Raw genomic sequence first — 12,487 nt, forward strand, 5'->3', positions numbered from 1 at the left:
ACCGGATATACGCCCTCGACCGTGTATTTCCTTTCATCTCTATTAGACTTTCGTACGCCACAGGTTCTTCGAAGTACGAAGGGAATATATATCCACGGATGATCGACCGCCATCCCGATAAGAATCCCTTTTCCCAACGGATTATTTTACAGACTGCCAGATTATCTTACGAAATCAAAACGCATCCCTCATCAACTCCATCTGTTCATCCGCGTCGATCCCGCTGCATTCGTCTCACTACATTGACATGTCATCATGACTCGTCGATCAAGCAATCAAAGTTCCGCCGCTGAAAATGGTGAAACCCCGAGCTCCCACACCGGGCGACGGATGATCTGTTCCATGCGCGGAGAGCGCTGAGAGACATGGAGTCTCCGGAGAGAGATCCGAAACCCTGCAAGGGGCCCTTTAAAATGCTCACGCCCTCCGTACCATCTCCAAGACGCAGCGTGGAGCAATCTAGTTGATTGGGCTCAGTACCCACGGTAGAGGACACCCCCAACCATGCCACCCAGCTCAACAATGACTTTCCACACGGGCTTGATAGGTGGCTTCAAGTCCAACCAACAAGGCAAAAAGTGGCATGAATTTTACCTCTTCGGGAAAGACCTACTGCCATTCTCGACTAACACTAACATGGCGATCAGATAATGGAAGCGTTCATCTATCAGGCCACAATCAGCTGAATACTAGCCCTGCCCCTTAAAACAGTATAAGGCTGTGTGTGGTGTATATCAGCTGCGCCTTGCATCAAGTGAAGGATCAGCAGGCGTCACAATTGGTATTAAAATGTCTCGGGCCAGTAAGGTAGTAATAACTTTGTTGTCTGCTCTGCGTTCATACCTGAGGCACCATGCAACCTTATTAGGCCTAGTTCCATGCACACCAAAACTACCCAGGTAGACAGGTTCACCATCACTTTCTTTCTTCCTCTCTACAACAGATATCCCAATTCTAGATTGGCAAAAACGTGAGGCTGGCCCGATTCGAACGGACAGCCTTTCGATCTGGAGTCGAACGCGCTACCGTTGCGCCACAGCCCCACTTATACCAACGTAGTCTCGATATTTTGCAATCCAAGCCGGATGAATTGAGGGTATCCCAAAATCACGTGGAAGCAGACCGGAAAGTCTGTCAGTGGGGCCAACCGACTACGCCGCATTCGGTACAACATGGATTTATGAGATGTTTATGGTGGATACCACTGATTCTGCAAAAAACCATTCTTACTACCTTACGGACGGGCTATTTAAGATGATACCTGGCTTGAGAACACAACGGCGCCACCTAAATTAGTCTCTAAGTATAGAAAGTCAAGTAGAGAGAAGGTCTCTCACTAACATGGGGCTGTGGCGCAACGGTAGCGCGTTCGACTCCAGATCGAAAGGCTGTCCGTTCGAATCGGGCCAGCCTCATGGTTTTTATCTTTTGACATACTTAAAATCGTGTATGTATGTACATCTATGTAGTACGTGTGAGAGTGCCTTCTTTTTTACTGGCAGTTTGGGTTTTCATTTGGTAGTCGGATATATATCATTCGGCGCCTGAGACCGACCAACTATATGATGAAGACCGTATGTCATACTTTTTAGGCATACCGCCCAGCATAAACTTCTATATAAGGCGAACACCATCGTAACCGTCATTCGTTAACTCATATCCCATCCCCGAACACGCCGGAAGACAAACGCTCGTTCATTCCGAAGGGAGAAGTCGCTCCAATCATCAGTGATCTTATTGTAGCTCCAGTATCCTTTCCAGACCAACCTAGTGTTCTTCGATGGGTTGGGAGGAGCGACGGTGGCGTTGACCCGCGATGAGGAGGTTGACCGGAGGGATAGATGAAGAACACAGATGTATTTCTTTGGGTTCAAGACTTCCGTCTCGATGATGACGTCCCTAGGATCAGGGCCGTCGCCTGATGCCTTCCCAGGGAGTGTTGGTAATTCGGGAGCTTGGTCGAGCCGCGGCTCCTCTGGATCGGAAGCAGCGACGGGCTTGACAAGGCGCCAGCGACCAAATTGAGCGTATTTCAACGCCGCCATAGCTACTGGAGGCACAGGATCGGAAGCTCCCGCCACCGTAGTACCGGCTTCGGACGTTTGGCGTTGATGTTGCTTCTGTGATATTGCCCGTGCAGCCCTCACATTCTCTTTGCTGATGTGTGGGACCACGTTCAGGGGCTCTTCCGTTGTCAGCAAGTAGATGACGGTCCCATCCCTATAGAACCGTATGTATCGATAATAAGTGACTATATGGATTGGACTGTTCCACGAAACGTTTTGATACGCAGAAGCAGCACCGGGACGCGTGTAATTCACCGTGCTGATGTAGATTCCGGTGAAGCGAATACGCGGGAAGATCTGGAAGACTTCACTCCACGAAGACAGCGGCCGAGGTATCTGGGCAGGGAGTGACGTAGGGAAAGGGGTAAATCGAGGGGCCAGTGTATGTTCAGCATGGCCGTATATATCACACGCGAACGAGTAATGCATGGCCTTGAAACCGAACTCAGATCCTTGACAGAGTCGCTTCCAGATGTGTTGCTCGTGGGCAAAGTGATACGCAAAGCGCTTGCAGACTAGCGCCATGCGACAGAAGGAGGCCGGGTCCATTACGGCTATATGCCGAAGGATTTCTACAATGACTTCCGAGGGCACATTTGCGATGGGGCATGGCGGCGGGGGTGTATTCTCGATGGACGGTTCGGCTTGCGGGACGGGGAGATTGGCGAACGAGGCGATCAGTTCCGGCGTAGGTAGGGTTTCCGATTCATCTTTCGAATTTTGCGTCACCGAGGGAGCACTGGGAGATGGAGTCGCAGCTTGGCCGGGTTTCTTCCATGCCCAAGCGAAATGCTTATTCCGGTACGTCTTATCAACGGCCGCATCGAGCTACCAAAACGACAGGCTATTAGCTTCTATTGTCTTCACATGCAGAGGCCTGAGACATACTCGATACGCCTTGCGATAATGTTGTAAGCTATCCCCCAAGTTCCCTTCTGCTTCCTTTTCTACCGCGCGTTCAAAATGTTCCAGGGCAGATTTGGGCTCTTTCGGGGGCACTCTAGTGTTGAAGACATCATCGTCGGGGGCATGCAGGCTTAGCTGGCTTACTCCCTGGACAATTTCACCTTGATCAAAAGTTGCTGCCGTCGCTTCTCCCTCATCTTCCTCTTTACGTTGCGAAGCTTCATGGTGGGTGGGGGGAAATTGCTGTGTCGTCACAGTGGGGGCAGTCGACGGTGCGGACGGTTTAGGCTGCGACGAGCTGGGTTTATTCTGTCTGGTACGACGCGAAACCTCCTCTCGCCACTGCCGTCGAAACGACTCGAGTTCGGCGTTGTCCTCCATGTCGTGCCGGTCAGACCGACGGCCAGAATCTGTTGATTGATAAGCCCCGGTAGTGTCCGATTTAGTGCGGGACAGGTCGACTCGGACAAGATGATGCAATAAGAATGAGACAGTATAGGAATTGTGAGACTTGTTAAGCCATTTTCCCGCTTGAAAGATGTGATTGAGTAACCAAGAGAATGGCGAACCTCCGAGGAACCTCCCGTGAACGTGGTGAGTGTTGCGGATGAGAAGAGAAAAGACGAGGGGGAACTCCCGCCCTTATCTCCGGGCCCATACTGTTTTGGTCCAAGCGCCACCACCGCCTTCAACCGACCCGGGCCGTTCTTTTCTCTGACGCATCCCCAGCAGGAACAACTTCGTCTCCTCCTCCCTCCCGTTACTCTCATCTTCTCGTGGATATTTCATCCGATCCGACCTGCTGACTGTCAACATCCCTTGTGATACTGCTCGTATCGAATGAATGTCCGGCGTTAGGTCTGTTCCTGCGCCTTCGGACCGATATCGCTCCGGCGACGCGAACGCTGTTGGAGACCAGAGACATCCAGCAGAGTCATGGAACTGGGCTGAAGAGACCACAATGACGGCTACTGCTGGGTCAGATACTGTCCCGGGCCCAGGGGCTGTTAATGGACAATGGAATAATGATGTGTCGCTGTCGCAGAGGATGCTTTCCGCCACCTGCGGGAACATCCTCACCTGTTTATTAGGTATGTTGATCAGCGAGCGTTGATCGCAAGCATTGCTTCGATCCATATTGTAGGAAATAACTCTTGTGCTAACACTTCTGCTCAGTGAACCCACTTGATGTCGTTCGCATTCGCCTCCAATCCCAGTCTCCCATCAAAAACACATCACCATTCATCTCCCATACGACGCAGACGCTAAAGAATGTACCACCAAACCTGGGTGTCACGGCTTGCTGTCGAGAGGTTTTCTGGATCGGACAGAACTCCCAGGTCTGCATGGTAGGACCTGGGGCGGGGGCGCTTCCTGCTGTGACGGACTGCGCAGTGGAAGAGACCCAACGCAAGACCTTTACCTCTACCTTGGACGGTCTGCGCAAGATCGCCAGGAACGAAGGGTTCTTAACGCTATGGCGTGGCCTGAGCCCAACCCTTATGATGGGTATTCCCGCGAATGTCATCTACTTCTCCGGGTACGACTGGCTCCGTTTCGACCACAGAAGTCCGATAAAGCAGTATCTTCCTGAGAACTACGTTGCATTTGTCGCAGGAGCGGCTGCGAGAATCGCTGCCGCGTCTGCTATTAGCCCAATAGAAATGTTCCGGACACGCTTACAAGCCACCCCGGGCACTGGTGCTGGGCATTTTAAGGCCACCTTGGATGGACTTTACCGAATGACTCAGGTCAATGGCTACCGGTCCCTCTGGCGCGGATTGACACTGACAATGTGGCGTGATGTTCCGTTTTCTGGCCTGTACTGGTGGGGCTATGAGGAGACTAAGAAATTCCTCATGGAGGGCCGTAAGCAGGCCCAAGCACATCATTTCCTTCCGCATGGCTCAACAACGAGCCAACAGCAGGGCCAAGACGTCGAAACCCCTACATTTGTTGACAGCTTTATTGCTGGTGCTGCTTCTGGATCCCTCGCAGCATTTGTCACCACTCCGTTTGACGTTGGAAAGACACGCCAGCAAGTTTTCCGGCATATGGGCGACGAGGTCCCAAACGCCTCAGGCTCCATGGTCTCGTCCAAGCCGGTCCGGCCCGAGCAACTCTCTCTACCAAAGTTCTTGTTGCATATTTTCCGTGAAGAAGGCACGGCAGGACTCTTTCGTGGCTGGGTTGCTCGATGCCTGAAAGTCGCGCCAGCCTGTGCCATTATGATCTCTACGTACGAGTTTGGGAAGAAGATGGCCCGAGAGGTCAACGAGAGACGCCACAGCGATGACGAGTCCACAAGTGATTCGGTGTGAATGTTCTGTGCCTGCACTTGCTCTCGGACTGCAGACGTGTAAAGGCGTCCTGCAGATAACCTTTCGGAAGTCATTCTGTATACCTTGTACTTTTCTTTCTTTTCACCTCTCTCTACTCCGAACTTGTAAATCCCCCCAACTTTTATATGTGTCCAGCGAACTATCTCTTTCTCTTTCTCGAGCATTATTGCTGATGATACCGATTTGAGTTCCATGTCATAGAGCATTCTCTCCGCATATCTTTTTTGCATGGATGGAAAAAACGGAAGGCGGTTGTCCTTTTCTTTCAAAAAACATTGTATTCTTTGGCATGGCGTGTACATACATTGCTTTACTTTGGAATCATAATAGAGCGGAATCTTCTCTCCACGGACCCTCCACTACAAGCGTGCTATGTTTTAGCTTCCCTTTAGCCTCGAGATCATGTGCTGGCGAGTCACGAGGAAGTCGCAACACAAGCAGACGAACTTCCCCTCAGCGCCGACGATCATAAGGCTGAATGCAACCTGAGCCTCTTAGCTTCGCGTCAGCTGCGAGGTATTTCCCCATCAGATGACGAATATCATCCCCCAACTCCCACCTACTTATCTCTGACGATCTCCTCGTCAGCCGGAATGTCAGATCGAGCTAGAAATCACAACTAAAATGATCCTTCAGTTATGGCGACAACACCCAGTGACACGAGCAGTGGACTCCTGTCCCAGGTCGCGACGGAAGTTGAGTGAGTCGTGGAGTTGACCACTCGTTACGATGCAATGACCCTGTCATTAATGATGTCTTCAGTGTTATTGCCGTACCCGCCATAGGCGCGGATCCTACGAGGACGTGGCTGGACGAGGGATCCCAAGAGCCATGGATCACTTCAGAACTGCGACAACATATCCCTAATGCACGAGTCCTTCTCATAGACCCTGGTCCTTTCGACCTCCACGAAAGTCTGGATTCCCTGGCGGAGAACCTGTTACACCAGATCCACCAAGAGAGACAGTTGACAGTACGAAATCGTAGCTGATCAAGATGAAGATTCACTAATATGTTAAAAGAGTAGTAGACGGCCAATCTTTTTTATTTGCCACAGTACCGGTGGTCTTGTCGCCAAGTCTGCCCTCGTCCTCGCTGGACATTCAGACTCGAACCTAGAGACAATCCTGACAAGCTGTTATGGCATTGCGTTCCTCGCAACGCCGCATCAGGGGTCAAGCTATCTCTCGGCCCCGGAATATGCGAAAAGCATTCGTTGCTTGACACATCCAAAATACCACATCCCGCATCGTTTACGGGATCTATTGAGACCACGTCATCCGGTCCTGCTCCAGCTTTCCGCCCAATTCAGGTCTATATCCGAAGATATGAAGATATGGACCTTTTTGGAGACGGTAGACTCCACCTTGACGGTCACAGACTCAATCACCAATACCACTGTCGAAATGAATGTCCCCATCACTTCCATTCGGTCAGGCCTTCTGGACTTAGAACATGAGAAGGAGATCCCTTTAGCCACCGACCATGTGGGCACAGCGACTTTCAAGAGCCAGGAACAAACGACAAGACTGAGTTTCATCAGAGAGCTGCAATCCTCCGTCGTGAAGGCTGTGCAACTCTCAACGATAACAGCTTCCCCGTTGCATGTTGGCCGCGAAACCATGGTTCAAGTCAATGGTTTCTTTGAGGACACAGCCAGGGGCGTCAGCGACGAGACCCCCCTGAAGCTCTGGTCCACAAAAACACCTTTGCGAGAGTACTTAAAACATGGCCCTTCCCTATGCCTCAGTGAGCGGCTGAAAAGAACGGGAGTGATACCCCCTAGCTCCTTAGACGAGTCGTCTGTGAGTAGCTTCAGTAGCCCGCGATCCTCCGCTGCGTATGAAGAACTACCATTTGAACTTGACAGCCAATTCCCACGTCGAGAGATAGAGCATCGGAGATCAGATTCCGCGGTTACGAGACCGACATTAAGACAAAGTCGAAGTTTTATGGCCCCAATATCACCCCGGATACATGTCACAGAGCCAGCTACCGAGAGCTACTTTGAGATCCCGAGAGAAGATGAACGAACCACCATTTCAAGTCCGCGCACCTCGAACGAAGATTATGGGGGTATACGTGACGAGGCTGGGGAAAGACCGAGGAATGATCCAGCTGGACTTGATGCGATAAACCAAACGAAAGTCCTGTAAGTTAGCACAGCAACGGGACTTTTTGGAATGTGTGTATTAATCGGAGAATCTAACAGGGGTACTCTACCATCAAAATACAAAAACCTTCTTCCAGTACCCAGCTCAATAAGAGAGCGGCTGAACGAGCTCCGGAAGGAAGCGCCTCGCAAAGCTCCACGATTTGACCGACCAGAACCAGGCAGCGAGAAGCTTCTATGGATTCATATCCCTTATACACACACGGACTGGGTACCCCAAGTTCTGGCCAAGGCTTGTGAGGACCATGAGAGGCCCGAGTTGTATGTGGTATTCAGCCTTCTTCTACATGCGTTGCTGACAAGGCTCTCCCCAACACAGCTTTCGGAAATTCATGAGCGAAGATAGTTGGTCCTCAAATCTAATCAGAGCGCGCCATTTAGAGCCCCATGCTCGTTATGTCCGCCCCACTTGCATACATTCAAAGATCGATGGTCCTTCACCGAGTACTCCGATAGAAGGCCCCAAGGATCCGCGGTTGGCCGTTTATGTAAGTTTTTCTTGTGTTCTATGTCGAACTCAGACTGACAATTTCAAATCCCAATAGGTTCCATACGTGAGTATTCTTCACCCGGAAAGTTGGATATATTACTTATCTGAATAAGCTTCATTGGGACACCTACTGGAATCTCCTTCAACGACGCAAGGTGGTCGAACAGCGACTAAGACAAGGAAGGTCCCGTCCTGCGCCAGAGCACATTGCCGGGTCAACTCTGGAATCGAAATTGATATGGAAATTCCTGGGTTGTGAGCCACCAATCCATATACGGAGGACCTTAGATCAATATGGTTATCCAAACTTACGATCGACCGTTGCCAGAGACGACGATCAAATGCTCTGGAAGCGAACAAAGAAGACAATCAACCTAAACGACGAACTCCGCAACCCTGTACCTACACAAGACCTATCTGATTCTTCTAATACCTTCATAGATGGTAAGGTGCTCATGGTGGACCAGCTCTGGCTCTGGATTGTGAACCAGAAAACCGTTGTCACCTTCTTTCCCAGACAGGAGGCCACCACTGCCGAGGGAAAGCTCTACGAGCAAGCGAACTTGTACAATAGCATTTACAATGAACTCAACGGGGATCTAGCAAGGCGTTTCGAGACGGCCGGTGACCTTGCTGCGTTGATCGTTCTGCATGCCGTCACTATTCTGCTTGACAGAACTTTGCACCATGACCTGCAAGTTCTTCGCATATTTGAAGAGTCCATAAGCATACTGGTCAGCTCATGATTGCTGTTTTATTCCGAACAGAACACTGACCTTCATAGACCGAATCGATGACCAAGTCCTTCAAACGCTTCCGGAATCGTGGTTCCATCACTCGGCCCGCTGATTACAATAAGACCCCTGAGGGAAAACCCATGACAGCAGCGGAGAAAGACGAAAGGGACCACCGAGTGGCAGGCCAAAACCGGGAGGACCTTTCCGCACTGCTTGAATTACGTGATATTGTGGACGAACTGGGAACAGTCATGAAACTGCTGGAAGAACAGACGGTGACCGTCAAGGCTATGGCGAAATACTTTGAAGAAAAAGGCTATGGGAGGTCCTTCATGGAGTCGGCATTGAGCCGTCTAGACCAATATCGTATGCAAGTGTCGGATATGAAAGAAAATGCGTACGCTGCTCAGAAAGCGGTAAATGTCCATCTATCCTGACAACGACTCTGGCTAATGATATTAGGTGGAAAATCTGCTCGATCTCAAACAAAAACAGGCAAACGTGGATGAATCGCGTTTAGCTCGCTGGGAAGCAGAAGTAACCCAAAACCAATCGCAGTCTGTGATGGTCTTTACAATATTCACAGTAATGTCCGTATTATCTAAGCCTCAAGTATAATCATGTTGCTCATAAACTCTTTTAGATTCTTACCACTTTCGTTTTTTACATCGTTATTTGGAATCAATGTTCGGGAATGGAGCGGCGAGCAAAAGAACCTAACAATGTCACAGATGCTCTCCATAGCAGGTAAGTCCCCCGCTTGAGCAATGCAATCTGCAACATACCGAGGTGAGGTGAATCGCAATAACATTCAAAAGGCCCTACATCCGTCGCAATTATCGTCTTCGCGCTTCTCATGGCATTTAGTGATAGGCTTCGAGAAAGTGTCGTCGAGGCGCACAGGATTTTTGCGGGAATCATGACCGATGTTCTCTTGTATCCGCTTAAGCGAATGTTCCATCGAGAGAAGAAGATGAAGAAACCTCCATCCGTGTCAACAGGAAGCACCCAAAAAAGGGACCGCTTTGGCAGATACCGACGTTATCAGAAGCAACTGGAGAACGATATTTGGAAGAGGCATGATGACCGCGTCATCTCACCTCTTCCCCCTGTGCCAGTGTCCGAGATTGAGGATGCTTATACCGAGAAAGTGAGATAGTCCGAGCTTGGTGAAAGGTGTTCTATTCAGAAGTACCTAACCATTAAGGTTCTATTCTCCCAGAAATAAATCTATGTTGCTGTCTACGTTGGTCGAGCTATTAAGTCTAACGAGTACAGCAAAGTTGTTTTTCAGGCGTGGCTAGCCAGCACCGTATGATCTGGGGACGTCGCTAGTATACCGTTTAACAATTACAGCAGACATATCAAACAATTAATATGATTTCGAATTCCACGACTACATCATCGACCGTGGAGTACGTAAAGTACATGATATGATACACAGGGCGCCTTGAGAAATTTTCTGCCCAAAATAGTGGAGTGGAGATGAATCAAAACCCAATTAGCAAACAGCGGGAGATAGAGATGAACCAAGGATACGGAGATGAGGAATTGGGTAAAAGCAAGGCATGTAACACATTAAAAGAACAAAGGAGATGATTAAAATCACAGGAATTTATCGAAAAGATATGCCGATATCATGCTAAGACGCGCTCGAAGGGAAACCTTTAGAAACAAGGAGGATGGGCTAGACTAGCGTGGGCGCGAGGCAGTTTAGAACATGCCACCACCCATGCCGCCCATACCGCCCATACCGCCCATGCCACCAGCAGGAGCGGCAGGGCCCTTCTCCTCAGGGGCCTCGACGATGGCGACCTCGGTGGTACCAAGGAGGGAGGCGACACCGCTGGCGTCAACCAGGGCAGTGCGGACAACCTTAAGGGGATCAACGATACCGGTGGAGATCATGTCGACGTACTCGCTCTTGGAGCTGTCGTATCCACGGTTGAAGTCCTTGGAGAACTCGTCGGTCAGCTTGCCAACAATGACGCTGCCCTCGAGACCGGCGTTCTCGACGATGGTGCGAGCAGGGCGGGTGATGGCGTTCTTGATGATGCTGACACCGAGCTGCTGGTCAAAGTTGGCGGACTTGACGTCGCTCAGGCCGTTGGCGGAGGCCTTGAGGAGGGCGGTACCACCACCGGGGAGGATACCCTCCTCGACGGCAGCACGGGTGGCGTTCAGGGCATCGACGACACGGTCCTTCTTCTCACCAACCTCAACCTCGGAGGCACCGCCGACCTTGATGACGGCAACACCGCCAGAGAGCTTGGCAAGACGCTCCTGGAGCTTCTCCTTCTCGTACTCAGAGGTGGTGGGGTCAGCCATGACACCACGAATCTGCTCGCAACGCTGGGCGATGGAGTCCTTGCTGCCCTCACCGTTGAGGATGATGGTGTCCTCCTTGGTGATGGTGATGGCACCGGTGGAGCCGAGCATGTCGGGGGTGAGCTTCTCGAGCTTGATGTCGAGCTCATCCGTGAAGACGGTACCGTTGGTGAGGACGGCAAGGTCACCGAGGATGCTCTTGCGGTTGTCACCGAAGCCGGGGGCCTTGACGGCGGCGACCTGGAGCTGACCACGGAGCTTGTTCAGGATGCAGACAGCAAGAGCCTCACCCTCGATGTCCTCGGCGATGATGACGAGAGGGCGACGGAGAGTGGTGGAGGCCTCCAGGGCGGGGATGATGTCCTGGACGGCGGAGATCTTCTTCTCGGAGAGGAGGATCAGGGGCTTCTCGAACTCAACCTTCTGGGCCTTGGGGTCGGTGATGAAGTAAGGAGAGGTGTATCCACGGTCGAAGCGCATACCCTCGGTGACCTCGAGCTCGTCCTCGAGAGTCTTGCCTTCCTTGACGGTGATGACGCCCTCCTTGCCAACTCGCTCCATGGCAGTGGAGATGAGCTTACCGACGTGGGTATCGCCGTTGGCGGAGATGGTAGCGACCTGGGCAATCTCCTCACCGGTGGTGATGTCGCGCTTGTTCTTCTGGAGATAGTCGACAACAGCATCAACAGCGGCCTGGATACCGCGGCGGAGGTCCATGGGGTTGCAGCCGGCGGCAACGTTCTTCACGGTCTCGGAGAAGATGGCACGAGCGAGGACGGTAGCGGTGGTGGTACCGTCACCAGCGAGTTCGTTGGTCTTGGAAGCGACATCCTGGAGGAGACGAGCACCGAGGTTCTCGAACTTATCCTGGAGCTGGATGGCCTTGGCCACAGTCACACCATCTGGTGTGGTCAGTATCAGCAGTGTTTCGAATCACGACAAAAGCCGTTCGAACAGGAGGAACATACCCTTGGTGATCTTGGGGGAGCCGTAGGGGGACTCGATCAGGACGTTACGACCCTTGGGACCAAGAGTCGAAGTCACAGCCTTCGCAAGGGTGTCAACGCCCTTGAGGAGCTGAGCACGAGCTTCAACGCCGAACTTGAGATCCTACAACGAGGTTAGTAACGATGTCGGGGATGGACGACGGGACCTTCGGGAGTCGCGGAAGAGCCCATTGGGATTGAGGGTTGCCGGTGTCTGTCGGCTACAATCGAGCAATTGACATACCTTGTGAGCAAACCGCTGCTGCTGAAGGGTGAGACCGGTAGATCTGTAGAAGGGAGCACGCTTGGCGGCGGCAGAGAGGACGGAAGTCCGGGAGGAGAGAGCACGCTGCATGTTGAACAAGGGAGAATGAAGGGTTTCAGGAGAGACGGAGATGAGATGAGAAATGGAATGAGGCAATCCCGAGCACAACTCCCAGAGCACGAACGGGTGAAGAG

At 51.5% G+C, this 12,487-nt stretch overlaps 4 protein-coding genes and 2 non-coding genes across 6 annotated transcripts; 3 read left to right on the forward strand and 3 right to left on the reverse strand.

The window, feature by feature from the left end:
- Window positions 1-971: 971 nt before the first annotated feature.
- BDV59DRAFT_t42 lies at window positions 972-1,043 on the reverse strand. The gene has a single exon. It is a non-coding gene; the product is annotated as a tRNA-Trp (tRNA).
- Window positions 1,044-1,343: 300 nt separating this feature from the next.
- Window positions 1,344-1,415, forward strand: BDV59DRAFT_t36. Its single transcript has one exon. It is a non-coding gene; the product is annotated as a tRNA-Trp (tRNA).
- An 80-nt stretch (window positions 1,416-1,495) lies between these two features.
- On the reverse strand, window positions 1,496-3,637 carry BDV59DRAFT_79797 (putative F-box protein (Pof7)). Its single transcript, XM_073697119.1, has 2 exons — window positions 2,955-3,637; window positions 1,496-2,894 (listed from the first exon to the last, which is right to left on the reverse strand). The coding sequence occupies exons 1-2, from the start codon at window positions 3,351-3,353 to the stop codon at window positions 1,650-1,652; spliced, it is 1,644 nt and encodes a 547-aa protein (XP_073551642.1). The 5' UTR covers window positions 3,354-3,637; the 3' UTR covers window positions 1,496-1,649.
- Window positions 3,638-3,933: 296 nt separating this feature from the next.
- On the forward strand, window positions 3,934-5,293 carry BDV59DRAFT_198335 (putative mitochondrial carrier protein; the record flags this gene model as incomplete). Its single annotated transcript, XM_073693140.1, has 2 exons — window positions 3,934-4,063; window positions 4,149-5,293. 2 exons carry the CDS (start codon window positions 3,934-3,936, stop codon window positions 5,291-5,293), a joined length of 1,275 nt encoding a protein of 424 aa, XP_073551643.1.
- Window positions 5,294-5,804: 511 nt separating this feature from the next.
- BDV59DRAFT_79815 (uncharacterized protein) lies at window positions 5,805-10,058 on the forward strand. The gene is made up of 11 exons (XM_073697121.1): window positions 5,805-6,014; window positions 6,077-6,287; window positions 6,337-7,466; window positions 7,527-7,748; window positions 7,807-7,975; window positions 8,033-8,041; window positions 8,091-8,711; window positions 8,762-9,130; window positions 9,177-9,299; window positions 9,446-9,461; window positions 9,533-10,058. Exons 1-11 carry the CDS (start codon window positions 5,953-5,955, stop codon window positions 9,871-9,873), a joined length of 3,273 nt encoding a protein of 1,090 aa, XP_073551644.1. The 5' UTR covers window positions 5,805-5,952; the 3' UTR covers window positions 9,874-10,058.
- Window positions 10,059-10,427: 369 nt separating this feature from the next.
- On the reverse strand, window positions 10,428-12,383 carry hsp60 (chaperone ATPase HSP60; the record flags this gene model as incomplete). Its single annotated transcript, XM_073691806.1, has 3 exons — window positions 10,428-11,944; window positions 12,011-12,152; window positions 12,273-12,383. 3 exons carry the CDS (start codon window positions 12,381-12,383, stop codon window positions 10,428-10,430), a joined length of 1,770 nt encoding a protein of 589 aa, XP_073551645.1.
- Between the last annotated feature and the right edge of the window lie 104 nt (window positions 12,384-12,487).

Source organism: Aspergillus ambiguus (genome assembly GCF_047715705.1).
Source record: "Aspergillus ambiguus strain CBS 117.58 unplaced genomic scaffold BDV59scaffold_3, whole genome shotgun sequence".
NCBI lineage: Eukaryota > Fungi > Ascomycota > Eurotiomycetes > Eurotiales > Aspergillaceae > Aspergillus > Aspergillus ambiguus.

Excerpts from the sequence above, each read along its gene's own strand:
- BDV59DRAFT_79797 (XM_073697119.1), bottom strand. The coding sequence starts at position 3,353 with ATGGAGGACAACGCCGAACTCGAGTCGTTTCGACGGCAGTGGCGAGAG. Across the intron at positions 2,895-2,954 it reads ATTATCGCAAGGCGTATCGA|CTCGATGCGGCCGTTGATAA; the intron begins GTATGTCTCAGG and ends TCGTTTTGGTAG.
- BDV59DRAFT_79815 (XM_073697121.1), top strand. The coding sequence starts at position 5,953 with ATGGCGACAACACCCAGTGACACGAGCAGTGGACTCCTGTCCCAGGTC. Across the intron at positions 6,288-6,336 it reads ACCAAGAGAGACAGTTGACA|AGTAGTAGACGGCCAATCTT; the intron begins GTACGAAATCGT and ends ATATGTTAAAAG. Across the intron at positions 8,712-8,761 it reads AAGAGTCCATAAGCATACTG|ACCGAATCGATGACCAAGTC; the intron begins GTCAGCTCATGA and ends TGACCTTCATAG.